Source organism: Girardinichthys multiradiatus, chromosome 5 (assembly GCF_021462225.1).
Source record: "Girardinichthys multiradiatus isolate DD_20200921_A chromosome 5, DD_fGirMul_XY1, whole genome shotgun sequence".
In the NCBI taxonomy this organism is placed as follows: domain Eukaryota; kingdom Metazoa; phylum Chordata; class Actinopteri; order Cyprinodontiformes; family Goodeidae; genus Girardinichthys; species Girardinichthys multiradiatus.
Genome location: NC_061798.1, coordinates 29,160,905 through 29,188,823, shown reverse-complemented (window position 1 = coordinate 29,188,823; position 27,919 = coordinate 29,160,905). Strand labels below are relative to the sequence as shown.

Here is a 27,919-nt window from a genome sequence, read left to right as displayed (position 1 = left end):
CTGATATTTTGCAGCCTTAATGGGTATTAATACTACAACACATGGAGAAAAACCATCATAGTACCCAGCACACAGTATTTCAACTTGTTTTTAATAACTGTCTCGTATGAGAACAGGTTTAATTTGGCCTCAGCTCAGTAAAACCTTTAGCTGTCCAACTACATAACATCACAGTAACGTATGAGTCAGATCAAATTATTTTCACACAAAAGAAAATCTGCTGAAGTTGCAGAGAAATGAGATAAACTTATGACACTGGCTAACCTGGCAGCTGGAATCATCCTAAAGAAATGGTTTCTTCTTTTCAAAAGACAGTTAAATATTTCGGATCTGTTGGTTAAAAATTCAACGGTAAATCTCCAGAACACGGCGTCTTAACATTATAAGTAATGACAAACTGTAGAAAATCTGTAAGATAAGACGTAACGGTTACAGCTTGAATGTTTGTACTCATTTTACAATATGGTCATTAGAAAACTGAAGAGGAGAGTTTTTATGCCGCTGCCACCACCTCCTCCTCCTCCTCCCCTCAACAACTCCAAAATCTTACCACTCTTTCATACAGGCTAGATTTTGTTATGTTCACAGCTAATAGTTATGACGTCTACAGATTTTAGCAGTAACTTTTGTGTCTGTATATCACATATCTCAACAACAATACATTGAAGTCATTGGTTCTAACATGACAGTGTGAATGCATTGTGTGCTGGTCACTTACATCACATACTGACCGTTAATATCGGTCATTGTACTGTCTGTCGTAGATGCCTGGTGCATAATCCTCCTGCATCATATGCCCATCAAGGGTATCCATTTGCATTTCCCCATGGTATGGGTAGTCCTGGAATCCACCGTCTATTTCTGCAAGGAGTTACAACCGTTGTGTTTTTATTAGTTCCCTGCTGCAGTCACAATGCTTGTAACAGCTCTAAATACACCGATGCCAGAAATCACAACATATATTTAGAAAACTCGTCAAACAAAGGAGAGCAGCTGCTGCTGAGTGGATAAGACCATAGAAGGAAAAAGGGAAAGTGAGAGGAGGAACAGAGATTAGGAGAAATATGCAGAGCTAAGCTTATTGAGATGAAATGTTTTTAGGATATGATTTTATCAGAATTAAATTGAGAAAAGTTGTACATCTAATACAAAGTTAGAGCCTGGATGATCATTGTGCATTCAGATTATGACCACAACGGAAACACAGAAGAAGGACATTAAGTGTTTTAGATATCCAAAGAAAATCCCTGATTGTGGTAAAAGTGGTGAAAATCAGGAAAATACCCCCACCTTCCCAATTATAGCTACAAAATAGCGAGTAATAAAAACATGTTAGTGCCCTGCTGCAGCTGCACCACATGCTGAAGGGACCCGGTGTTGCTGAATGTGCACATTCTTGATCAAACTCACCATCTGCATAGTTTTCTTCCATGATAGTGTTGTGGGCCTGTCGCAAGAAGGCAAAGGTCAGTTACAAGCTACAGTTTTACATAACTTTTTAAAAATTGTTCAAGAATATAGACTATAATAAAAAGGTACATCCGTCTATAAAGTACTAATGTGTTGAATAAAAAAATATGTGACATTTATACAGCAGAGTGCGCCACACACTCACCTGCTCCCACGCTGCAGGGTCGTGTTTGAACAGAGAGTGTGTTAGCTCCACAGAGATACGCCTCTTGTAGTCCAAGTTCTTATCCTCAGAGATGCGGAAGAGCACAGCAGCAGCATAGGTAGCTGGAGAGAAAGAATTAGTAAACGGTCAGTGATCCACAAATAACATGTATTTATTTTTTATTCATTAACTGGAACAACCATCAGGAACGCCTGGGACAAAGTTTGGAGGGCACCTCAGGTCACGAAGGGCTCGTAATGTATGTGTAATTACATATGTCTTAAAAGTCGAGACATGTTGGAACCCTTCTTCAATTTTTCCATGAAAAATAAAACATAAAACAGGATGTAAAAAAGTTCACATGTAGGTGGGTTAAGGGGTGAAAATACATTAAAGTTAATATTTTAAAGGATATTTTACACTCATTTTATTCTTGTAAATTTAGTTTGGCGTGAGCTGCACCTTGGCCTGGTGTTTTCACGTCTTATCAGGGGGTTAGCATCTGGTGGTAAATGCTGTAAGATTTAGTAATGGCCGTTGGTCTTGCTCATTGGTGAGCAAAGATATCCTCCCTCTTCTCAGTCAACTCTTCGCTTTACATAAATGAACACTGAAACCACAAATTTATCTGCAAAAAACAATCTTACAAACTTCTGTAGCTTCTCTCTTATCAAATTGTACAAAATTTAAGCCAATTTAACACCAACGTCTGCTTCACGGAACTTGCTACAAAAATCTTTTTGAAGGATGGGGGGGAAAACCCCAGATAGCTCTTAATGTTTTGAGGGATGTGGATGTAATTAGGGTTTTGAATGAGCGCAGTCACTGCAGTGCTGCAGGGGAACAAAATTTGGATGAGAGTCATTAACATGTTTCTGCTCGGCAACACAAAGAGAAATATTTGTGGATTATCAGATACACAATGCGTGTAAATAATGTGCTTTGAATTTTAGCTCATTTTAGCATGACGTCAATAGCACAAATACTGTTGTGCAAGTAAATATAAGAGTATGCCGAGAAAAATCTGAAGTTTAATTCAACTTTACATAAGATAACGGCATAACATTTTGGCCAGTGCTACAAATGGATTTATACCACTTTAAATCCTGAAATTACAATTTAAAACCTAGTTAAGCAGGTTAGCTGCTCTTAACATCCCATATCTAGCCTGTTTTGTAACCAACAACTACGTTAACTATGCTTAGTTAACTGCAAAAAGAAAAGAAAACCAATGGAATTTTGTCAATTGTTGTACTCCGTGACCAGGATTCATTTATCAATGCAACCAAATAATGTATTTCTGTCAATTTTACATAATCAAACAGAGAAGGTACATGCACATAAATAAAGGTTGTAGTCTATAGTCTACTGTAGAAGTGCCAACTCTTAGGGGTCGTTCTTTTTTATTTCATGCAACGTTGAACTCTGAAGATCCAACTTCCGTGTAGAAATAAAACCCTATAGCACCAGCCAAGACAACTAGCTTGAGTTTAGTTGTTGGAAAGCTATGCTAACCAGCTTTGCTAACAGATGCAAAGGTATGATGCCAACACTTAAACCTCTATTAGCTTAGCTGGTGTAAAGATATGCTGCAAACCAGATTTGTGAAGTTGTCTGATGTTCCCTCAACCCACCAGCTCTTAACCTGTCATAGTTAAGCATGTAAACTTTGAAAAGACTAAATGAAGTCAAAACTTACATGACTAAAAAAAGCAACAAAATATACCTTTTAGATTCACTTGACATGTAAATGTACATGTTTAGTAATAAATGAGTAGCCACTACGCAGAATCAGTCATGCAAAAGTAAATAATTTAAAATAAATATCTAACATATTTTTAAGTGAGTAAATTGTTAAGCAGAAGAAATGCTGGAAAGGATAAGTTCAGGCCAAACACCTGGAAACTGCTATTACAGCAAGATCAGCAATTCCGTGAATTGATTTCCTTTCTCTCCAACCATGACTCATGACAATATTACGATTAGCTAATTGAGCTATAATGCATAGGCAGCCTACCAATGCCCTCGTTGCTAGAGTGCAGTAGCTCCATCAGTGGAGCTGCTGCTCCCTCTGCGTCGATCTTTTCAGCTGCTTGTTTGCTCAAGGCCAGTTCACAAAGAGCGCCTGCCGCCACGCGCTTCATGTTTTCCATCGGGCAGTAGAGGAGCTGCAGAGATAACGATAGAAGTTAGAAGGGAAAATAACTAGCTGCTATACGAATATGATTAAATTAAGAGTAGCCATGGCCTGTTACCATTATCAAGGTTTACCACAAGGCTTTAAAATGTTTTCTGCAAACCGTTCCTATGGTTTAACGTCCTTTTAATGAGATGCCAGAGACAGAGTAATGCTACACTGTACACTTTTCACTCGCTTATTTCAATATTTTTGCTTCAGTCTATAAATATAAAATACCCACATAAATGTTACAGAGAACCAATTATTATACCTAACAATTGGTAATAATAATGTAAAATAATGTTTGCTGCAGAATGAGTAAATATTGCTTTTCATTAAAACAACTGGATGATACATTATTTACAGTTTTGTAAGAAACCTTTGTGTAAGTACCATGAAAATGTGATATTTTTACTTGAGGTTATCATACTATGAGAATGAGACTGGCCCATGATTGCCAAGAGTTTTTTTTTGTGTTTGTTACCTGCACAAAGAGTGGAATAACATCTAAGTTGGCGATTTCTTCTCTGTTGATGGGATCTCTTGCCAGGATGTGCAAAGCTCCTGTGCTGCCCTCCACAATCTCCTCCATCCTCACTCCATCCTGAGATTAAAAGATCAAACATTATTCCTGGAGTAACATGATTTTAAAGTCCATCATAGTAAAACACACCAGCATCCATCTGGTACCTGGAATGGCTGCTGATTGGATGAACCATGCTTCTGAGTGTCTTGGTGGGATGTGACCAGCAGGTTGACCAGACGGGGAATGGTTCCTGCATCTCTGAGGGGGGCCTGGTTTTCTGGGCACAAGGCCAGGTTACGGATCAGGCCAACAGCAGCCTGCAGACAGTGGAAAAAATGGGAGAAAGACTTTCTTAGCACAAGATATCCATAATTGGTCTGCAAATAAGAGTTAAAAATAGCCTTATTGTTTTTAGCTAAACTGTTTTAATTCAGTCCATTTGTCCCAGCATCTAACTAAGAGTCCCTTGGTTATGATTTCTTTAAATAACGGTTTTAACTTTTGTCTTCCTTTGTTTCCCCAATTTGTGGCATTTTTCCTAAATCAACACGCTTCATCAGAAAGATGTCCTCTTCCCCTTTAAATCCATTTAGGGGGGCTGTGGTAGCGAGACAGCAGAGATTGCTGAGCTGCAAAATTCTCCTTTTAATGCAGATAGAGAGCATCTATAAACTAGTTATGGAAAAGAAGACGGCGACTGTGCTAGAACAATGGTATGTACAATGTTTTCATTTGCATATGTTTAGCATACGCAAGGGTGATGTAAACGAGGAGTTATAAAAGGAAAAAATATAAATAGTGTTTATACGGTACGTTCTTTGTCTTCGCTGCCATATGTGTTGCTTCTATTGTCTGCAGCGTCGACCCGCCCACGGGTGACGTGGCTCACACAAAAAACCCAAGTATTCTGCGGTGCCAGAGTTGAACTAGAGTTCGCGACCTGGTACCTCTTTTTGCTGGTGGAAACATGCGTCACCAGTTCGAAATCTTGTTCAGGTAAGCAGAAAAGGGGTATGTGGGACAATGAAGGATATTTTTAATTCTGTTCCTCTTGTTTACCTTGATGACTGGCCAGTAGTGGGGAGGGTTGAGCAACTTGGAGATAGGTGGGATGCCGTAGTCCGTCCTCACACTGTGCTGCGCCGCGTCGGCCAGCTGGTGGCGTGAAGTCAGATGCCGCAGAGCACAAACCACCGGCTCAATCACATCCTCCTTCTCCCTAGAGCGCATCATGACACGGAGCAGGGATTCAACGCCATTACTCCGGGTGACCAGAGATTTGTTGTTGCTGTTGTTGCATGTGAGGTTGGACAGGATGCCGGTAGCGCAGGTGAGCATGCCGATGTCGTCTGAACTGATGAGCTCCACCAGAATCTGCAGCAGGCTTTCAACTCCCTCCTGGAGAAAAAGGAGAAGGCGGTAGTTCAGATTAGTTGTGTGCTGGATTAGGGGAATGAAAAATTAGGTTATTAAGAAGGGAATTTGGACCTCCTTGGTTGCAGCATCAGACAGGTTTCTGAGAGTCCACAGGCAGTTCTGCCTCAGACGCGGGGTAGAGCCATACAGGTGTTTACCCAGAGCCTGCATCCCACCTAAGACGACAGAAAAAACCTACTCAGCTCTCAACATCTCATTAACTGAGCTGCTATGTGTTTGGGTTGCAGTACAGCTCAAAACGCGCTGCATGACTCCCCTGTACACACAGGTGTATTTTCTCACATACTGCACATTTTACATACCAGCCTCTACAATGGCTGGTTTGTTGCTGGGGCAGACAGAGAGGACTTTAAGGACACGGCTTGTGGTCCACAGCAGCTTCTCGTAGTTGTTGGTTTTCATGATTTGAACAAGACCCTCAGGACCTCCATTGGCAAGGATTATCAGCTGTTAACAGGAACAATGTATTAGTATGAACTAGTTTGTAACCTTTTTAAAACCACTTTAACCTACACATTAAGAATTACAAAACCATAGCTTGCCCAGACAGATTAATACAAGTTAAACCCTTTCTTATTGCTGTAATTGTAAAAACTTTACCACACCCATAGCATCACGGAACAGCTTGGTTCACATGCCACACCCAACTCAAAACACCTTCCCTTTGCAGTATTTGGCAGCAGTCCAAGTATGTGTTTCAGCTGCAAGAGCACAAAATTAACAGTACCACAAATGTAGACACACACCTTGCTCTCCTGGTTGCCATAGGACAGCAGCTGCAGACAGTCTGTGGTAATGGCCAGGAACTTGGCGTTCTTCTTCTTCAGCAGCGGGACCATCCTCTGCAGTCCGTCGGCCAGACGCACGGCCATCTTGGCTCCCTCCTGGTGCAGCAGCAGGTTGTGAAGTGTGGTGATGGCATAGAAGAGGACAGACTCCATTGGAGAGCTGAAGACAAGAAATAAAAAGATGTGGTCAAAGAGTCCATCATTACAGAGAAAATTCTGATTGTTACTAAATATTATTACCTTACTATATGTTACTTTAGTTGACAAAACTTTCTGTAACTACAACTGGCAAAAATATGAAATTATAAAGAAATGCCTGTTAAAGTCCTCTTACAGCCTAAAAAGCTAGAAGAAAGTATTTATCATAGAAGAAATTGATCATAGTGTTTTATAAATTAATATGCCCACATCTTCACATGACTAAAATTAGAACTTAATCTTTATACAGTATTGGCTTGTTAATCATTTCCTTTATGGTAGTCATTCTAACAGATTTGACATTAAGGTCGGGAACAAAGATGTGCAAATTGACAGTCAGATTTTACAGGAACTGGATAAAAGCTGCAGACCTTAACAATCCGAGAAAAACCGTGAGGCTAAAAGAGATTGACTTCCTGTATGCTGTGTTCCCTGACCTTATGCCAACTCCACCTAAAGGTTAGCCAGTGAGCTGTGCAGCAGGGTGTTGCACAGACAGCCTAAAAACAATGCATAAAAAAAAACACATATCACAGCCCATTTTTGTGTGCACAACTTGCAAATATTTATCACAGGCTGTGCACATTATTTTGTTGATCTAACAAATTTGGGTTTTCCACCACAATTGTATTGTACGGGTTTTTTTAAACCCTTACAATAGCACTCTGTGAAATAGAGACTATTGGCTGCATCAGCTTCACCAGGTCTGCCAGTTGCTGTTCACAAATATCCTCAAGATGAGGAAAACTTGCACAGAACAAAACTGAAACAGTAGCCACTAAATTTTAGGACACTTAAAGAACTGCACCACGCTTATGAATAAGCAGAAACTTTACTGTAAGTTTTATTCAAAGATCAATAACTAGAAATGCATTGTATCATGAGCCAAATTAATAAAGAGATATATTAAGTCAGTGGGGAACCATGCCAACTTTAACCTAGCACTTCAGCAAAATTACATCAAAAAGGGCAAAAAGTGAGTTTTCAGACTGTAGCTGTATGTGTTGAGTAAACTATATCCTTAGACACATGATGAAGCTATGAGCAGTTCCGGTGGTGTGCCATCAGAACATTATAGCAGCTCAACCCACATTGGAGCGACTTTCAAGGGCTTCGGCAGTACCTGAGCATACGGACAAGAGCGGGGATCCCTCCTGACTTGAAGATGGCGAGCAGACCCTCCCTCTGGTGGGACAGGTTGTGGAGGATGCTGGCTGTGGCCTTGGTTGTCTCCATGTTGTTTGTGTTCTGCATGGCTCGGACCACTGCCGCCACCACCTGAGGGGACTGCATCAGGGCACGCCGTGAAGCCTCCTTACGGGTGAGCTGGTTGACAATCTGTGCCGCCTTGCTGACCACCACCTGTTTAGAGATTAAATAGTTGGGGAGGAGGGCATTTTTGTACTGTTAAAATGCTAGCTAAAATATTTTAATAAGCTAAACATCTAACCCAACATTTGCACTTCTTGTGCAACAATATTTCAGCCTAGCTAGATCATAGTGTGATTGGGTGCAAGTCTGCCTGTCCATCACCTGATCTTCATCATTGAGCAGTTTAGTGAGCTCCGGGATGGCCCTTGTGGCCAGCTCGGCATCATCCTGGTAGTTGATCAGATGCACGATGGCTGTTTTGAGCATCTGCGAGGGCTCGGCCAGCCGCTGGACGTTGGTCATCTGGGACTGGTCTGTCTGGGTTGACAAGATGGTGGTGCCTTCCTCCAAACTCTCGGGGAACATTGCGGCCCGAACCCGCTGAGCTCTGTTCATTATGTACTGGGTTTCCAAGGCTAGAAAGAAGCAAATTGGTGATCAAACTGATACAGAAAGGCGAACCTCCAAAAAACGGGCATGTTTGAGGATTGCTTTGTCTCACCAGGCTCCTCCCTGGTGAAGGTGGTGGTCTTAATGTAATTCTTTGAGCTTTTGTACTCGCCCTCTTCGTCTCTGATGGTGGTGGCTCCAGACTGGATGCCGGAGTCGAGCCCGTAAATTGTCTGCTGCCACTCTTGAACCTTTACCATGCCACTATCCATCTCACCCACTGACAAGGATTAAAAAGGAATAGAAAGTAAGAAATGATGCAAGTACATTTAAATTCATCAGTATGATTTTAAATAAAATTTATTTAAAACAAATTATTTTTTCACAAGAGTTCTCCTGTTCTTTGAATGGGTTCTCTGGACTTAATAACTATTACTTCCATGATAGAAAATGTTGTTTTTGATGCTAAAAAAACTCAAAAAGTAATTATTCAGGAACAGAAAAGTAGTTAACACACATTAAATTAGGAACATGGGTAACCTATTTTACTTAGGCCAGTTAATTGTTAATAATCAAAGAGTCATGCTAACTTTTCAGCTTCCATGTTATCAGAGCCTGCTCTGGATAAAGATAAATTAATTATTATTGTACTTAAATTTGGTCTGTAAGCTATTAATCCTCCTTGACCAATCAGTAGTATTGAAGAGGTAACTTATGTGAATGCATGAAAACAATAGGTGAAAATTGGACAAGTTATAATTCAAAAACCACGTTATTCTAAAATAAAGCAATTTTACAATAAAAGTCCTAAGGTTTAATTAAAAAACTGAATATTAAAAGGTTAAACATGTTGAATTACAAATATAAAAATATGTCTCACCTTAGATTTTTAAATGTTTCAGGAAATAAGATAATTAACTTTTCTTTTTTTTTACTTTTTCAAAACCATTCCACAGGCATTATTCTTTTGAATGCATTTTTAAACAATTTAAACAGCAAATTGGAAAAAATTGTCTAATATTAAATTAAAAATTTTGTTGTGAATCAACTAGTTTATCTAATTAACTTAATTCTATTAATAACCGATTGTTTTTACATAAGATTTTGTCCGCTGTTGGTTAAAATTATTTGTATCAAAAAAATCACAGAAACAGACATAAGAACAAATATTAGCTGCATATAATACTTCTAGCAGCTTTCTTATTAATGCACTTTGAGTGACACATCTCCAATAGCTGCAGGATGTAGCTTTATTATGAGGCTAGCAAAGCATCACGGTCTGCTAAAAAAAATCATCAAAATAGATTTTGAAATTCAGGCCATCTTAAGGAAATGTACAACCCAGAGAACAGGGGAAACTAAAATGAAATAAAATGAGGTGGCTGTTAAAACAAAATGCAGTAAATATAAACAACATCATCTATGGGTAAAACGCAGATAAATGATAGAAATAGGTGCTTAATCACTTACTTTGCATTGCCATCCTTGTCTCAGGTTATCAAAGGCACAACGATGGAGCCAACCTGAAATATGCAGAGAAACAAAGCAATGATTTCCCCAGATTTCCTTCACTCCAAATGATGAAGACACATCTGACTACACGCCCATCCTTTCATGAATAACTAAACATTCTGGCACGCTCTCTGCCTCCTTGCACAAGCCCTGTCGTTTTGCTTTCTCATCTGCCAACGTGACAACCCCCGAGCTGGACCCTCCTACCCTGCAGCCGAGTACTCTGACCTGAAAACGACAATACAAAGCAGCAGCGACGGCTGCAGCAGCAGTGGCATGGTTTCAGGAGGAGGGAGGGCGAAGTGGGCGGAGAGACAGCTGCACGTCAGAAATTCTCAGTGCCGACCTTTAACCCCAGACCCCCACCCAAACAGCATGAAAGCAGATTGCTGCTGACGTATGACAATCACCAACTAGCCTGTCAGGTTTAGATTCTGGTGAGCCAGAGTGTGCGTTCCTGTGTGTGTGTGTGTGTACATTGTGACGACGCCTCTTCACACACAAAACCAAACATTTAAGAAAACAATAAATACTTCACATCTATTTAGCTTTAAAGTATCTTCACATGGTCATCGGAAAATGTTTTAAACAGCTCCAGTTGTCTAATTATACGGCAACATCTCTCCGGTTGCGTATTAATGATGCTACTTGTCAGTGTAAGTTCCGTCTACACCCCTTGACATTATCTAATTTCCTTGATAATCATCCTATGTGCCACATTAGCAAGACTACTTAAACCAGATACAGTGTCACTCTAGTATATTGTTAAACATGTTTGCATTTGCCAATAATAATAATGCAAATGTAAAACAGTGGAATAGAACAGCCTACGCACACGATTTCCTGGTCGATTTAAGCGTTTTGTCTTTGTGTACCATGATCCTTTGTGCAATGTCTTTTTTTTCCCCCCTACGGAATAAACAGCGAGAATCGGGACAAGCATGGAAACGTTCGCCACATTTCTTCAGCTCAGATGACATTCACCGCAGAAACTCCCTTAAAAATTTGCAATTGTAATAGCTGCCTGCCACCGCCTGTGACACATGACTAACCAGCACAATGCGTACACTGTGCTGCTTTCAAGTGCTTTCAGATGTTTGGCTGTTACAGAAGGCTTTGTTAGGCAAATTGCTGGGCCACATTGTGTGCATATTTCGCAAACACTGAAGATAGACTAGAGGTATACAAAGATTTCAAAGAAAAAGACAATGAATTTATTAAAAAAAAAAAAAAAAACAGAGTCCATCCCTGAAGCTGTTGTGGGACATCTGGTTTTAAGCGCAGCAATAAGCATCTATGTGAATCTTCCATTATTATAACCATTAAAAGAAGCTCTAGCAAAAGTACATAATGTCTAGCTGCTGCGTTGGCAGAAAGTGAACTATAAAAACAGTCAGTGATCAAAGTACAGGACTTAAAGGAGACTAAGATAAAGCTTGTAGAAATATTTCTTTTTTTTGTACAGTACATTGCAAAAAGTACCTCTCAGTTTGGATATATTTTATTGAGATTTTATGCAATAGGGCAACATAACGTAATCCATAATTGTGATCTGGAAGGAAAATTATACATGGTTTTCTACAGTTTTAATCTGAATCAGAAATGAGTGATATGCAAGGGTGTTCAGGTGCCCCTGAGACAATACTTTGTTAAACTACCTTTAGTTGCATTTAAAGCGGGTATTTTGGGGGTATGCCTCCTCCAGCTTTGCACATCTAGAGACAGAAATCTTTGTATATTCTTATGTGCAAAATAGCTCAAACACAAGTTTGGAAGGAGAGCACCAGAAAAGCAATTTCACAATTTCCACAAATTCCAAATCAGATTTATGTCAGGACCTTGACTAGGCCATCCCTATGCATTAATACGGTTTTGTCTGATCTATTCCATTATAGCTCTGGCTGTGGATCTTTGGAGCTCCCCCAGAGTTACCGTTGACCTACAGGTCCTTCTCAAAAAATTAGCATATTGTGATAAAGTTCATTATTTTCCATAATGTCATGATGAAAATTTAACATTCATATATTTTAGATTCATTGCACACTAACTGAAATATTTCAAGTCTTTTATTGTCTTAATACGGATGATTTTGGCATACAGCTCACGAAAACCCAAAATTCCTATCTCACAAAATTAGCATATCATTAAAAGGGTCTCTAAATGAGCTATGAACCTAATCATCTGAATCAACGAGTTAACTCTAAACACCTGCAAAAGATTCCTGAGGCCTTTAAAACTCCCAGCCTGGTTCATCACTCAAAACCCCAATCATGGGTAAGACTGCCGACCTGACTGCTGTCCAGAAGGCCACTATTGACACCCTCAAGCAAGAGGGTAAGACAGAAAGAAATTTCTGAACGAATAGGCTGTTCCCAGAGTGCTGTATCAAGGCACCTCAGTGGGAAGTCTGTGGGAAGGAAAAAGGGTGGCAGAAAACGCTGCACAACGAGAAGAGGTGACCAGACCCTGAGGAAGATTGTGGAGAAGGGCCAATTCCAGACCTTGGGGGACCTGCGGAAGCAGTGGACTGAGTCTGGAGTAGAAACATCCAGAGCCACCGTGCACAGGCGTGTGCAGGAAATGGGCTACAGGTGCCGCATTCCCCAGACCTGGGCTACAGAGAAGCAGCACTGGACTGTTGCTCAGTGGTCCAAAGTACTTTTTTTGGATGAAAGCAAATTCTGCATGTCATTCAGAAATCAAGGTGCCAGAGTCTGGAGGAAGACTGGGGAGAAGGAAATGCCAAAAAATGCCAAAATGCCAGAAGTCCAGTGTCAAGTACCCACAGTCAGTGATGGTCTGGGGTGCCGTGTCAGCTGCTGGTGTTGGTCCACTGTGTTTTATCAAGGGCAGGGTCAATGCAGCTAGCTATCAGGAGATTTTGGAGCACTTCATGCTTCCATCTGCTGAAAAGCTTTATGGAGATGAAGATTTCATTTTTCAGCACGACCTGGCACCTGCTCACAGTGCCAAAACCACTGGTAAATGGTTTACTGACCATGGTATCACTGTGCTCAATTGGCCTGCCAACTCTCCTGACCTGAACCCCATAGAGAATCTGTGGGATATTGTGAAGAGAACGTTGAGAGACTCAAGACCCAACACTCTGGATGAGCTAAAGGCCGCTATCGAAGCATCCTGGGCCTCCATAAGACCTCAGCAGTGCCACAGGCTGATTGCCTCCATGCCACACTGCATTGAAGCAGTCATTTCTGCAAAAGGATTCCCGACCAAGTATTGAGTGCATAACTGTACATGATTATTTGAAGGTTGACGTTTTTTGTATTAAAAACACTTTTATTTTATTGGTCGGATGAAATATGCTAATTTTGTGAGATAGGAATTTTGGGTTTTCATGAGCTGTATGCCAAAATCATCCGTATTAAGACAATAAAAGACCTGAAATATTTCAGTTAATGTGCAATGAATCTAAAATATATGAATATTAAATTTTCATCATTACATTATAGAAAATAATGAACTTTATCACAATATGCTAATTTTTTGAGAAGGACCTGTATTGTCAACTTCTCTGGTAACGCTTCCCTAGCCCGGTCAGTCAGTTGAGGTGGGCGGCCATGTCTCGGCAGTAATGCCTTTCTATTTTTAGACAATGGACTGAATGGTGTTCAGTGGTTGGGATATCGTTTAATAACCCAACTCTGCTTCAAGCTTATTCACCTCCTCCCTGATCTGTCTGCTGTGTTCCTTGGTCTTCATGATGCTGTTAGCTTACTAATGTTCTCCAACAAACCTCTGACACCTTCACAGAACAACAGGATTTATGGGAGATTAAATTACACACAGGTGGACTCTGTTTACCAATCAAGTTACTTCAGAAGGCAGTTCGTTACACTGGAATTTTTTTTTATAGCAGAAACAGAGAAGAGGGGACAGAAAACAAACGCATTGCAAATGTTTCCAATTTAAAAATTTTTCAAAGGGTTTTGAGAGCTGTGTGTTATCTTCCTTTTATTCCGACTGTTTAATCACATAAAATCTGAATAAAACACATTCAAGTTTGTTTCTTTTCCCCATCCCGAATCTTTAAAAGATAAATGATTTTGCTGAAACCTGATAGCCTCGTAATGTTTCAACATGTTTCTTTATCTGTTCACCTTCACAGAGATCAGCATCTTGTTGAGTTTCAGCTGCAGTGAGTCTGGCGTGAAATCCCCACACAACCAGGCCCCAGAGGACTGTCTGTACTTGCAGCTACATGATGCACTGACTCATCAAGCATCTGCTGACAACTGCTCTTATAGTCAACATTCACACTCACCTTTCTAACTAAAAGGTGTGGCTTCTCGTTACTGAAAAACATACGGGGGTCGCCATCTAAATATTCATCAGCAGAGCTGTGTATCGTATAACATCTTGATGTTAAACAAAGCTCTGCTGAAAGTTTTATAAAGGTTATAATTGCTGATCAAAGTATTTATGCAGCCTGTGTGCCTTTACCACTCAGAACGTTCTTGTTCTCTAAAAATCAGGGACAGTATTTGTGCTGCTTTGTCGCCCCTGGGCGAGGCAGCGGGTTCAGTCAACTGTTGCAGTCTAGTGACACGCCCTGCCCATTGCCTGGGTAACATACAGGGCTGTGTTTTGTTGAAGGTTTTATCTCCTGGCCCATCTGATATCTGAGGCTGCGGACATTTTGGTTTTTTTTATAGGAGCTGCTCCCTCTATGGCTATCCTATTTCTCTTTTTCTACTTCTAAACCCTTATAAAAGATGATAAAATCCTTCTCTATTAACATTTCAAACATCAGATTAAAGTAAAAACTAAAACCGAGTGCAAATCTGGTCCATAAATCTATTTTCTATTCATCTCATTGAGGTTCAAGTCTTATCAGCCAGTTTCTAGTTAAATGCTCAGTTGTACCATGAACTTCAGACTGGACTTTGCTCTCTTCTCGTTAATAAGTGATGCCTTCTCTTCAGTCACACTGTATCGTTCTTTACTACTATCCACCCACACTGAAACAGTAACACAGGGGCCCAGCTTTGGGAGAAACCTGCATTTCACACCCGGTACCTCCCACCTGCCTAGTTAAGCAACAGGATGACTTCAGGAGGCTTCTTCCCACAAAAGAAATAAAAAAAAGCCTTCACAGTAAAACCAGGAATGTGAATCAGTGAAAAGCTGCCAGAGAGCATGTTGCAACAGACACAAAGCAGACGTGGATAGTTTCCAACTCTCCCTGCCGAAACACTGGTGTGACATTCCACGCTAATGCTGCATATTCAATGTGTCCGGGTGAAAAGCTTCTCCTGCAAAACATCTCTCACAGTTTCACTATTTTTAATTTAAACTCTTCTTACTCATTCGTCTTGTCAAGACTGCTGAAGCTATCAGATAAGACGTCTCTGCTGTGACAAAAGGGATGAGTAAGGCTGCTGTCAGTGCTGAGAACATACAGTCCTGCCCCATCTACAGGCATGTCAAACAGGGAGTGTCTTTGCAGCAACAAGTTCTTAATAGGGGTGTGGCAGAGGATTGTGTGGGTGAAGGTGAATACACTTTCAGGGAATATCAACAGTTCCTAAAATCTCCCACTTGTTAAGGTTTGCAGTTGTTAAATAAGGGAGTGCGCTAATGAAAACCAACCCAGCTGATCTTAACTTTGCTGGTCTAAGCTCTTTGTATCACAGCAGGAATAAATCAGGTCATGGAAAAGGCTCAGGGGGCCCTAGGATGAACTCTGCTCATATTCCAGTCGTATCCAAGAGGTTCCAAACAAGGCCCAAGGAATTTTTACTGATCTCTTATTTAGGTTAAATCATTCTGGCAGGGAGAGTGGTAAATAAAAGATCACAGAGACGTTACTTTTCTCTCTAGTAGGCTTTACACACCTGGTCAAGAGCATTAGGTCGGCACAAATCTAATAAAGCAAATATTTTAGGAAATATGCTCATTTGTCTTTCTGCCAACAGCTTCAAGAGAAAACTGATCTCTATTTGGGCTTACTTACAGGCCAGCAGCCAACTAGGCTACCAGAGATCAGCATGATAGAAAAGGAGGAAACAGACTCTTAAAAAACCGGTCATTTTGGTTTTTTTTGTTTTTAATTCGGCAGCACACTGTAAAAATCTTCACAAAAAACACAATTTAGGCGCTTGTTGTTATCCGGAATACATCCAAGTGAGAGGATCATGTCTTTGTTGTTTAAAAAACAAGCAAAAAACCTTAACCCCATCTGGTTTAAATCTGATTTCAACAGACTTGAGGGTTTTATGTTTGGGCTGACAGGCAAATAAAGCAGATTATTTTAACACACATCTGAAAAGCTTCTTGGACCATCTGGACCAGTGAACTATGCAACATATATGCCACCCACCCACATTATGAACATCCCCTTGAAAGGCAACCCACACTGCTTTACACCGTTTCCCACAGGACTTTAACAAACATCAGGCACTCAGTGCCCCATCATCCACACTGTTTAATGTTGAAAAGGGTTTTTTTTGTTTAATGTAGGGTGCAAGCTACATACTTTTACTGTATTGGGATGAATTTTGAATTCATTGTAGAGTGGATTCACTTAGGTCAAATTTCAACAATGTGCTGAAGCATTTTTTAACCAGAATGGCAGTTGATATGCTCAACCTACTTAGGCCGTAGTACATTTTGGTTAGATTTACTGATGTAGGGTAAAGCTGACGTACTTTTACAACATAATCCATTTCTAGTGCACTATATAGTTGATGAAAAATTAGACCTCAAAATGTTCTGATTTTATTGACATTGAAATTAGTTGCAGCTTGCTTTGTCACCTTAGGCTACAAAGCTGTTTAGTCTGATATAATGTTCAACCTTTGTAGATGTATTATATTGTAACACGTGATGAATCTAGTGCACTATATAGTGAACTAAAAAGTAATGTTTAAATTTGAACCTTATTTACCTTAGCATTAGAATGCTAACATTAGTATTAACTTGCTTGCTAAACTCACAATGCTGTATAGTCTGTTTTGACCAGCATAAATTGCAACTACTTTTATTATTATAATTTACTAATATTTTGATGCCATGATGATTCTCTGATGTGCTATTTAGTGGACATAAATTACACTTAAAACTTGCAACATTTCGTTGACTTTAGCATTAGTGCTAAAGTGTTTGTTTGGTCAGCTACAGTCACACAACTGTATAGTCTGTTGTGACCAATATAATCTTCAGCTTGTATACTACGTCTACAGTAATGCATCATTAATCTGGGATGCGCTATACAGTTAACTAAAAAGCATCTTAGGCCACAAAGCTGTGCCAACAGACTGTTTTGAAAAACATCTGTACTGCTTTTACAAATGTACAAAGAGATTAATTTACTATGCACCATTAGACAGGAAATTAAAGCTCAGCCTGAGAACATTTCATGGGGCCTTAGCATTAAAATGCTGAAGTTATTAGCTTGCTTGGCCAGCTAAAATCACCAAGCTGTATACTCCAGATTTACCATTCAACGTCTGTACACGTCTTTCACTCTAACATGTGATTAATAGATGGAATAATAAGGTTGAAACTTTGAATCTTTCACATGTACCAAAGTAATAGTTGGTTTACCTGGTTGTCTTAGGCCACAAAGCTACATAATTCAAATTGGCCTATGCATTGAGAACCATCTCTAATATTTTCCACAACTCTATGCATCTTTTCTCGACAGATTTGGAGATCAGCTGTCTCAGTGGACTAAATGTTAACACATCTACTAAGTCCACCAGAACCACAAGTCTATCATCCCCAGCTTGTACAACCACTGTTCAGGCAATGCAAAGGCTGTGAGGGCAAACTGGGTTGCAGTATGTAATGAATCAATAAGTGAGGATGTGAGAACAGCTAATGGATTTAATGTGGTGGTTGACAGGAAGTGGTGGTCAATCTTATCTGAATCCCTAAAGCTGAGAGACAGTGTGATCGGAGAAAGGAAGTTTGTTTAGAGAAGTTGAACTGCTACTAATTACTATGAAACAGGTAAAAGGTTGCTGAGAAATTTGTGTAGGCGCCACAAACAAAGATAAAGAGGAACACAGCTTGAAGGGCACATTTTTAGAGTGTTTTTAAGAGACCGAAACTGCTGGGTGATAAAAATCAGTCCGCGGCAGCACCAGATCTAACCCTGCAAAACCTCATAGAGAAAGAACAGCCAATATATTACAGCTGTTTCCTTCTGCAACATGCAAACTGAAATCATCTGAATGTGGTGTATACTGCTCCTCCACAATTTATCTGGAAATAAAGCAAAGACCTCAGTCGACCGCTGCCAGAGAATAAAATAAGCAGCAGCGGAATGGCTGAGGGGCCCTTGTTCTGTCAGTCGATTCACTGCCGCTACTTTAATGAGTCAAATTAGGCCAGTGGATATAGTACGGTGGCTGTAAACTGGAGCGTAGCTGTTTACTCCCTCTGGGATCTCACTGAGAATCAAAGGAAATGTGAGAGGTCTCAGAGGAGGTGCCTGACCGCAGACCAGATTCACATTACACTGACCTGATAACAGAAGAGGTAATGAGTAAAAAGCAGCAGTAAGTGCACATTTGCATGGCCTGCACTGGAATAAAGTTCACAAAATGAGGAGTGGAGGCATGTCCACAGACTGTCTTCTGTATCAGAAATTACGACAAAGAAAATGCCTAACCACTGAATTTATAGTTGCTACGTTGCTGGGAGATTAATGTATTCCAGGCCCCTGTTTGGAGTTAAAAGAAGGATATCCCACCCCATCCGTGGTGTTTGGCTAATGTTAGGAAGGAAGAGGATGTACTGACAGCACAGAGAGTGTCTCTGTTACTTTACTTGGGACTGGGAGGAAGAGTAGCTACATTGTCCCTGTGACTTCTGTTAGAGTGAAAAGGAAACTACTCAAGAGTTCCCCACTGGGTGCAAACAAAGAAAGACAGCAGTACATCACGATGTCTCTGTGTGTTCATAAGCCAAGTTTGGTGGGCAAATCTGCACCCAAAGCCCAGTCTATAAGCCTTTGTGGGGAGTTTCATCTTAAACTGCACACAATGTGCATCAGTGTGTGCCTGAACACTGAGGTAATGTGACAGATAATTAATTTTTCAGGTAGATTCAAGGCACAGGGGAGAAGGGTGCGGCTTAGGATACCAGGGCAAGGGAATAAAGAGACCCTAAAGAATACAGCAAGTTTATCGAACAAGTCGAAGTTCAAAGACTGAAAAGTGTTCAAAACGATTACTTGCATACTACATCATGTTTACTAAATAGATAAAGTAATGAAAAAGGGTTGTCTGTTTTTCCATTTTGAAAATTACTTGTGAGTGGTAGTGGTGATTTTTAAAATTTCTACTTAAACACACATGAATCCTAGGTGCTGCAGCATTCAGTAATTAATTCTTAGCCAACAAATACTCGTATCTAATATTACAGTTTGAGACTTGTTTTTATGCGTTTACCGACTAGAACTGACAACAGAATGAAACAAAACATCATCATGCAAATCCTCCTCAGAGTCAGTTTGGAGAAAGTGTTGGTGCGCACAGAAATCTCAATAAATAAAATAGCTGTGAATTTTATGATTAACTTGCTAAAGTTTGTGTTAATAACCTAAGTCAACTCTGGCATAATGCAGTCTTTTCTGATTGATACCGTGAAAAACCCACATGATGAATGCATAGTGCACCATAATTAAAACATTATAGCTAAAACAAAACAACATTTTATGATGTTAGCACTAGCATGCTAAAGTTAGTATTCACTTGTTTAGCTAATGCCACAAAGCCATTTGCCCATTTTGACCGTTGTTGTGAGTGGCATTACTTTTACACATGTGCCATAGTAAGTGATTTTCAGCTGCTCCCTTATTCAGTCCTTACAACTTGCTGAGGTTTGGCAGAGTTTTTGTTTTGTTTTTTTAATGCCAGATGTCATTCCTGAAGCAACCATGATTCAAACCTCGGTCCCCCGTATCAAAGATGCGGACCTAGCATGTTACACCACAGAGGGTCTCTTTCACACACGTGCCATGTGATGAATTTATTGTGCACTGCCATGTGAATGTAAAATTATAGCATTTTATAAACATTAGCAGTAGCATGTTACAGCTAGTGTTAACTTGTTTGGTCATGTTACGTCTCAAAGCAGCATAGTTCCTTTTAACCAATGTTATGGAAAACCTCTGTACGGTTTTAAAGATTTTTTTGCAGCAATAGTGGCCTTCATTGCTGTTATGTTGAAAGTAGGCAGACCGGCATTGGGCTGAAGAGAGGGGGAAGACATGCAGCACAGCTATGAGGGGTCAAATTAAAAAAAATTAACCTGAAATGAACTGAATGTATGAAATACTGAACATGGTAAAATTAATTGCAGGAAAAACCAACACATGATTAATATCACCTCTGTGAAAACTGGAATCTGTGAATATGGATGTCATTAAAATGTTCACATGGTAAATATTAATGTTATAAATTTTAAGGTTATCAAATTTAACGTTGCCTTGATTTTAGATCACCCGTTTTTACCACTTCCGTTTTATTATTCATTGCTTTCATAGTGTAATTTTTGTTACTTCCGGTGGTCGGAATACGGCAGCAGCCCCGGCACTGCCGACAGCGAAGTGTTTGTAGTCCGTGACCCACAATTTCCCGTGATTCATTACGGATCAAAGCGGATTGGTCGAGCTCGGGCAACAATGGTGGACGATGGTAGAATGTAAATAATACGCTTTCTGTGACCCCAAATAAAATTTTAAGATGTTTTTAGGTTAGAATGTAGGTTTGTTGAACTCAAATATCTTTGAAAATAGTAACTAGCATTGTTTTCACTAGGTGGTAAGACTAGTAAGAGTATACGTTATGATTTAGCAATCTAAATGGGATTTTACAAAACACAAAATGTAAAACTGTCCGAAATGAAACAAAATGAGAATTGTCAGGCACTGATCTGTGAGAAACATTTTGAGAAAAACGGCCCTCATTAAAGTGTCCCATGCCTACATTTGTAATGAAACCACCTCTTTAGTTCTTTTTACTTGTTCCATGAGAGAAATCGTGTCCTGGTTGAGCTTTAACGAGAGTTTTTAAGTCAGTTTGAAAGTCTGAGGTACAAATGTGAAGAAAAGCTGATGCATGATCATCTGTGAAACAGGACTTATACCTGTTTTTGGTAAACTTCGTCAATGAGAATGTTTGTTCTCATAAATAGAGTCAAAAGGCCAAAGATCTTTCTTTTTTAACATGAGTCGACATTTTGGAGTGCTAAAATCATCTTGTGTTGTGACCTGCTGTTGACAATGCTTTATAAAAACATCTTTATGCATTGCATCATTTTGTATGTCAATAAAAAAAAGCAAAGAAACACAAAGCTGTAGTACATGCATGAGGTACAATTATAATTAGCCTTAAAGGGTCAGCCAGAGTTAACCAAAGGGCCATATACTCCCCTCGGGCCTTATGATACCAGGTCTGGTATAACAGTTCGTACTGTGAGCAACACAGTTGACCGTGCTGCTCACAGCAGTATAAGTACTGGCTGCAGGCACTAAAGCCTCCTATAACCTCAGCATATTACTTTTGTGTTACCTTCTGTTGCTTGAGTTTTGAGGAGAAAATGGAAGAGTTTTCTGTATTAAATGATACTGGAGGGAGGAAAGTATTTGGTTTAGTTTGAGCCAAAGTTTGATTAAAGGTATGACTAAGTTCATGAACAACAACATGCATGTATTTTAAATATTAAAATAGAAAATTATGATTGAAAAATATGTGAAAAGATTGTTGGATTTATTTTGCCATATCGCTCACCCTTATGGGAATGGAACAATAAACGATTTGCTGTAAATTCTTTAGGGTCCAAAACTCGGCATACAGCGCTCTCAAAAATTTCCAATACGAGTGGGATGCTGTAGGATTATTTTCAGGCTATGTGTGGTGACTATTTGTCAAAGGAAACAGATCAACCAAACTAAGGACTTAAATCAAATAATCACTGATGCGCACCATGAGTTTGTGATTTAGGCAGTTGCCTATTATTCAAAAGAGTCCAATATACAAACAAAAGTATATCTTTTCAAAGGTTTATTTCCAGGGAAACAAGGAAAAAGACAATGACAAATGTGGGTTCCACCCAATAGTTGAACCCAGTGGTAGGTTCAGCACGATGAGCCGGGAATCAGGCGCCTTCTCCGGAAGAGGGAGGGAAAACTGTTCAGTTGGCTGACAGCTGCCGAAGCGAGCTAGTGCCGAGAAACGCAGAACCTCTTTTTTTAAATTAGGAGGAATTTTAATGAACCGAGTAGATATTTAAGTTCAACAAACCTACATTCTAGTTTAAAAACATCTTAAAACTTTATTTGGGATCACAGAAAGCTTATTCTTTACATTCCACCATCGTCCGTCATGTTGCCCGAGCTCGACCAATCCACTTCGACCCGCAATGAATCACAGGAAATTGTGGGTCACGGACTACAAGAACTTCGCTGTCGCGCCGGGGCTGCTGCCATATTCCGATCTACCAGAAGTGACAAAAATGACACTGTGAACACGATAAATGATAAAACTGAAGTGGTAAAAATGGAGGCGCTAAAATCAAAGCAGTGAATGAAAACAGGCAATGTTAAATTTGATAACCTTAAAATTTATAACATTAATATTTACCATGTTATCATTTTAACGACCTCCAAATTCACGGATTCTAATTTACACAGAGGTGATATTAATCACATGTTGGGTTTTACTGCACTCAGTTTTACCATGTTCAGCATTTCACATCTTCAATTTATTTCAAGATAATTTTTGTTACTTTGACCCCTCAAACACAGGTTACCAGTGTCGGGACTTGAACCAGTGACAGCTGCATTGAAGACTAATGCCTCCGTATACGGGCTGCACGCTCTACTGCTACACCCCACGCCACAACCACGTACTACTTTTTTTTGTACCATATCATTCATTTATGTTGCAGTAGTGGCTATAACTCTTAAGCTAAATTTTAAACATTTCAGGTAGGTTTGCATGAAAAGCTAAATAAACTTGCTTGCTTAACATCCCAAGTGAGAGAATTGAACATTGTTTTGACCAATGTAATATACAACCTCTGTGCATTATTTTTCCTGTATCATCAAATCCTGGGGTAGGATACTTAGAAGACAAACAGTTACAGCTGTAATTTTACACGTCAGCCTGTGTAAGTTCTGATGTCATTTGCTTCTTGTGAGATGAAGAAATTCAGAAAACCCAAAAACCCTGACTCAGAGAACCCTTAAGGATTTTTTGTCATCCATTCTACTTCATTTCTTTACTACTCATACATGTCAAGGTTGCACAATTTTCTCATCCCATGACTTCTTGGAAGCCTTAAATAGCAGTGAACAAAGAAACAAAATCGAATCCAGATTTTTTTCCAAAACGTGAAAAAAAGATGTGAAAGCAGTCTTATTTTGTGATGCCTATTTACCAAGTGAAGTTTCCAGTCAAATCCTTTCTGTTGCAACCACACCCTAGCCATCCCCCACTTTCCTCGGTATCTCACAGAAGTGTAATTACGAGACAGGGAAGAGGCGTAGAAAAACAGCCACAACCAGACCCTGCCAGATCATCCAACAGTGAAAAATTTCTCTTGAGTCAGAGTTGGAATGTAGATCCCTCCCTCCTCACCCGGGTAATGAAAAAATGATCAGCAGTAATGTATTCAGAAGAATAACGGCAGAACTCCGCTGCTTTCTGCAAGCTGCTAGACTCATACATGGTTAGTTTGATAAGACCTGACCTGAAAAGACCAACTGGGTAGACCTTTGTGGGGCTTTTAAACAGCCAGATATGGAAAATTCATTTTTTTATTGGTTTAGATGTTTTGAGCAAGTGACTGTTCTATTCCCTTATTTGATTCCACTAAGAACTGTTGATGGCAAATAATTAACCTTAAAGGACTTTTATGGTTAGGGCTCTACTGGATACTGCCAACTATACTAGATTAGCAGAACACAACTGGAATACAACTGGTGGGAAAGTATGGCTGCATGACCTACAACACAATTAGACTTGAATAAATATTTGAACTGAAAGCTCCATTGCCAAATAATTTTTGGTGAAAGGCAAATGTAAGACTTCTACCCAAAAAACCTCAACAGAAAACTCTCTTTGATGTTCTCTCTATGGAAACGCTCCAATGCTGAACATGATGCATTCAAACACAATGAGTGTGATTCAAAGATGTAACTGAGCCTTTGGAAAGTTCACAGTTAGGCACCACAGGATGCAGACAAAAGCAAGTCCAAATCCAGAGAAAAACCATAAAGCAAGAGGTCATGATATATAGTATTTGGTAATCTTCTTAAAAAGTGTAATGATTGCTAAACTGAATGACCTCCTGGCCCTTTGCTCTGCTAATGTAGGACAGTATCAGGGTATTAGAAGGAATGGGGCAGGGATTAGCACTGCCCATCCACAGATGTAGCAGCGAGATCTACTGTAAGTCACCCCCTGGGGACGTCCCACCACCCTTCCACCCTCTTCCTTTAGGGCCGACAGGAACAGCCTTTCAAACATGCTGCTGCTGGACTACCAGCTAGATTGGTATCAAGCATGAGGACCATGTCCTGTTCAATCCTTGGCACATTAAGCAGCCTCAGCAGGAAGCATCCATGTAAACCCAGCAGGATATCACACAGTTTGCTGGCTCTGATCTGGATGCGTTGTAATGATTGGTGATGATTCACACTTAATAATAGATAATATAATACAAAACAGAGAAGCTTAAACCCTAAGTCCAAATGAAAGTTGTTTGCAAAGTTAATAACATTACAAACAAATTAATCACCTAAAAAGTCAGAAAACTTGGGACCGTTTGTTGACTCTTGAACTGTGAGCTTTGAGTGCAAATGTGTTTCAGAGATAATGACACTGGCAACACCTGGATCTGTCACAAATATTTGAGTTTTAGAGTAAACCAACAAGCTCGCACATTAAAGACGTGCCTGCACTAGTTTCAAACCCTTTATAAGCAGTCATCTCAGGTTTAGGGTACCTTAGTTTGAAATTAGAGCCGTATATATATATATATATATATATACTGCCATCACAAGATCAGTGTGTATAATATCTTAATCGCAAAGGACTGTTTGGATGCGATATTTGGCTAAATATATTTCAAAAGCTGGTTATTCATGCTCTCATAAATAATGCCTCTGGCCATATTTTAATGTCCGCACTGGATTTAAACCTTTAGTGGCTGAGATGCTGAAGCACTCGGATAGTGGTGGGGACGCATAATAATAAGAAAAGAAAACAGTCAGGGAAATGTGGATTAATCAAACTCAATCTCGTTACTGCAATTTTTAGCAAAGTATCCCAATCAAATATTTTCCTGATACCATGCAGCCCAAGTTTAAATGACTTGTTTACTTCAATCTGTAATTAAAACCCCAGAAAAAAAACAACAAGTTCACAACAGAAAGCCTTGTTTAAAATTATATATATATTTTTTTTAAATCAGCAGAGCAACAGCTAAATCATCTCTAATTTCCTCTGGAAGGTGCTGGTTATTTTGCTCCTTTGTCATATTCTACTTTTGCAGTTTTGGTCATCAAGTACCTCACTATTTTTAAGCAATGTTTGTAACCAACCAAGCATTGGTTCGTAACCACCTTGGGGATGTTTTATAGAGAGCATGCATTAAGCTGTACCAACCGTGGGCATGTTACATAGATATCAAGCAATCTCGTATCTGCCCTGGTGATGGTTCATTGTGGCCATGCATCGACCTGTACTAGCCTTAGGGACATTTCATACTGATCAAGCATCAATTTCTACCAATGTTGGGGATGCTTGGATTTGATTAAGGGTCATTTTCGGTCACATTTATAAGAGTCATGTGGCCCTGGTCCAAATTTATTGGAACCAGAGCACGATTATAAATAACTATAAAATTATTTACATGTTATTTAAAATTTTATATGAAAAATAAAACTATAAATTAAAACAAACCTATATGCAATGGTTAAGTAGAGGTGTTTTATGACAATACATTGTTCTAAAACAATCGTGTTTGCTTTTATGGAGTCAGATTTTCTCATAATCATTTAAAGATGTCCTCATAGATTAAATATTTTTTTAAATGGGTGAATAAGGAGGTGATATCCTACAAAAACTCTTCAAAGTCCTTCGGAGAACATGAAGAAATATTAATTAAGACCATTTTAAAAGAGCACAATAAGTCTGGCACATTTGGAGTAATTACAAAAAAGACCCAGATAAAGGGAGGTTTTTACAAAGACTATAAAGCAATGGGCTTAGTGTGGTGTCCTCTTTCAAACGTCTTCTAATCTAATAAACCCTCAGCAAGAGGGCCAAGATTACACAATAATGCTCTACAAATCCAAACCAGACTTATTTCTGTTTGACTTTGGGGAAAGCAGCCAAATTAAAAAATGTGAGTTAAGACTTTAAACGCATAACAAAACTGAACAATTATTTTCCTACTACCTATTTAATGTCTCCACGTATGTTCATAACGGTGATCAATTAGTTGTCTAAAGACTCTCTGGAAATTTTTCCTTAACGTGTTATTGCAATAGTAATTATCTAAAACAAGACAAACAGGCTTCAGCTATTTGTCTGTAAACATTTCCTTACATGTCTGCCACTTTCGGACGCGAACAATAAAAACAACAAAACAGCGAAACACATAGATTTAAACTGACATAAACGAACGAAGACGTTTGATACAACGCGTTCAGAACCAGCTCTGATACTTTGTGAAGTAAAAAACTTGAAACATTAGATAACCTGTGGTTGACGTGAACTGCGCAGCAGTAGACGGATTTTGAGGTATGCGGAAATGAACTTCAAACCTATAAGACTGGATTTTTAACGAACAGAAAGACAGTTTTAGTAACGCGATGGTAAAATAACTGAAACCCCCCTTTTCTTTTTCTTTTTTTTTTTTACACAAAACACAAACAAATGTAGGCGGTTTTAAATAAGCGCACGAACAAAGAGGGAAATGGGGGAAAGCACTTTGGGAAAAGTAAAAGCAGTCGGAAAAGGTAGGCAACCATCAGTGAATCTTACCTTTAGAAAACACACAGAAGATAATCGGATAACCACAGGACGGCGTCTTTTCTGGGGGACACTTCTCCGTCTTTTTGCCTACTTCTCTCCCCCTACAAATGTTGCTTGTGAACAGCGCTCCGAACAAAAAAGACGGACTGAAAGGAGAGTCACCTCAACCAGGCTCCGCCCTACTTGGCGCGACCCCACCCGACCCGGCCCGGCGCGGCTCGGCTCGGCTCGGCTCCATGTCTGCACTGCCTCATGTGCTGCTTCATTGTTTTATTGATAGGGACAGAACTGTCTGTATTGCAGTGCGAGTGTCGTTTTGGTTTACTGTTAGCGCACACATCGATTACTATACAACAACTTCCAGAGAAAATCAAAGTGGGTTTCATTTCTATTCTGTATTTATGTTCATTAGAGACTGATACTAAATGTTTGAGTAATAATTTTAGAGAAGATTATATACCAACAGATAATATACCCACAACATGTGTAAAATGTAGCTACTATACGGATTTATTTCCGGTGTCAGAGGGCATCAGCACTCTTTGCTCTTTGTTGGGTTTATTTTTCTTCCACCTGCGTGGTGCTGGACCACACCTTGATTGCAGAACGAAACCAGACAGCTGAATGAGTCAGTCCTGCCACCGGGGAGGGAAGAGAACTAACCCTCACCAACAAATACCCGCCATTAACTCCGCTTCTCACCGTAGTTTTTCTTTTTTTTCCCCAAAAAATGTAGGACTCCAGTCCCAATCTGAAGGAAAGGTTTAGATAAAATTAAATAAATAATAAAATTTTTATAAATCCCACTGTAAATGAAATGTCATATATTCCATTTTTCGAATTCCATCTTGGTGCTCGTCAAAAAACAAACGTAGATGAGCGAAG

At 39.6% G+C, this 27,919-nt stretch overlaps 1 protein-coding gene across 2 annotated transcripts in view; it reads right to left on the bottom strand.

The window, feature by feature from the left end:
- Positions 1-27,196, bottom strand: part of jupa (junction plakoglobin a) — a 30,793-nt gene extending 3,597 nt beyond the window's left edge. The window contains exons 1-15 of one of the 2 annotated variants that reach the window (XM_047365860.1): positions 27,044-27,196; positions 9,975-10,027; positions 8,617-8,784; positions 8,277-8,530; positions 7,867-8,105; positions 6,504-6,705; positions 6,060-6,204; positions 5,809-5,912; positions 5,380-5,718; positions 4,485-4,637; positions 4,279-4,398; positions 3,633-3,783; positions 1,616-1,737; positions 1,411-1,447; positions 732-861 (exon numbers count right to left, since the gene is read on the bottom strand). In XM_047365860.1, coding sequence (XP_047221816.1) covers positions 734-861; positions 1,411-1,447; positions 1,616-1,737; positions 3,633-3,783; positions 4,279-4,398; positions 4,485-4,637; positions 5,380-5,718; positions 5,809-5,912; positions 6,060-6,204; positions 6,504-6,705; positions 7,867-8,105; positions 8,277-8,530; positions 8,617-8,784; positions 9,975-9,987 — 2,175 coding nt within the window. In that variant the 5' untranslated portion in view covers positions 9,988-10,027; positions 27,044-27,196 and the 3' untranslated portion in view covers positions 732-733. Of the gene's footprint in view, positions 1-718; positions 862-1,410; positions 1,448-1,615; positions 1,738-3,632; positions 3,784-4,278; positions 4,399-4,484; positions 4,638-5,379; positions 5,719-5,808; positions 5,913-6,059; positions 6,205-6,503; positions 6,706-7,866; positions 8,106-8,276; positions 8,531-8,616; positions 8,785-9,974; positions 10,028-27,043 lie in introns of both variants that reach the window. The other variant, XM_047365857.1, reaches the window with a different exon arrangement.
- Between the last annotated feature and the right edge of the window lie 723 nt (positions 27,197-27,919).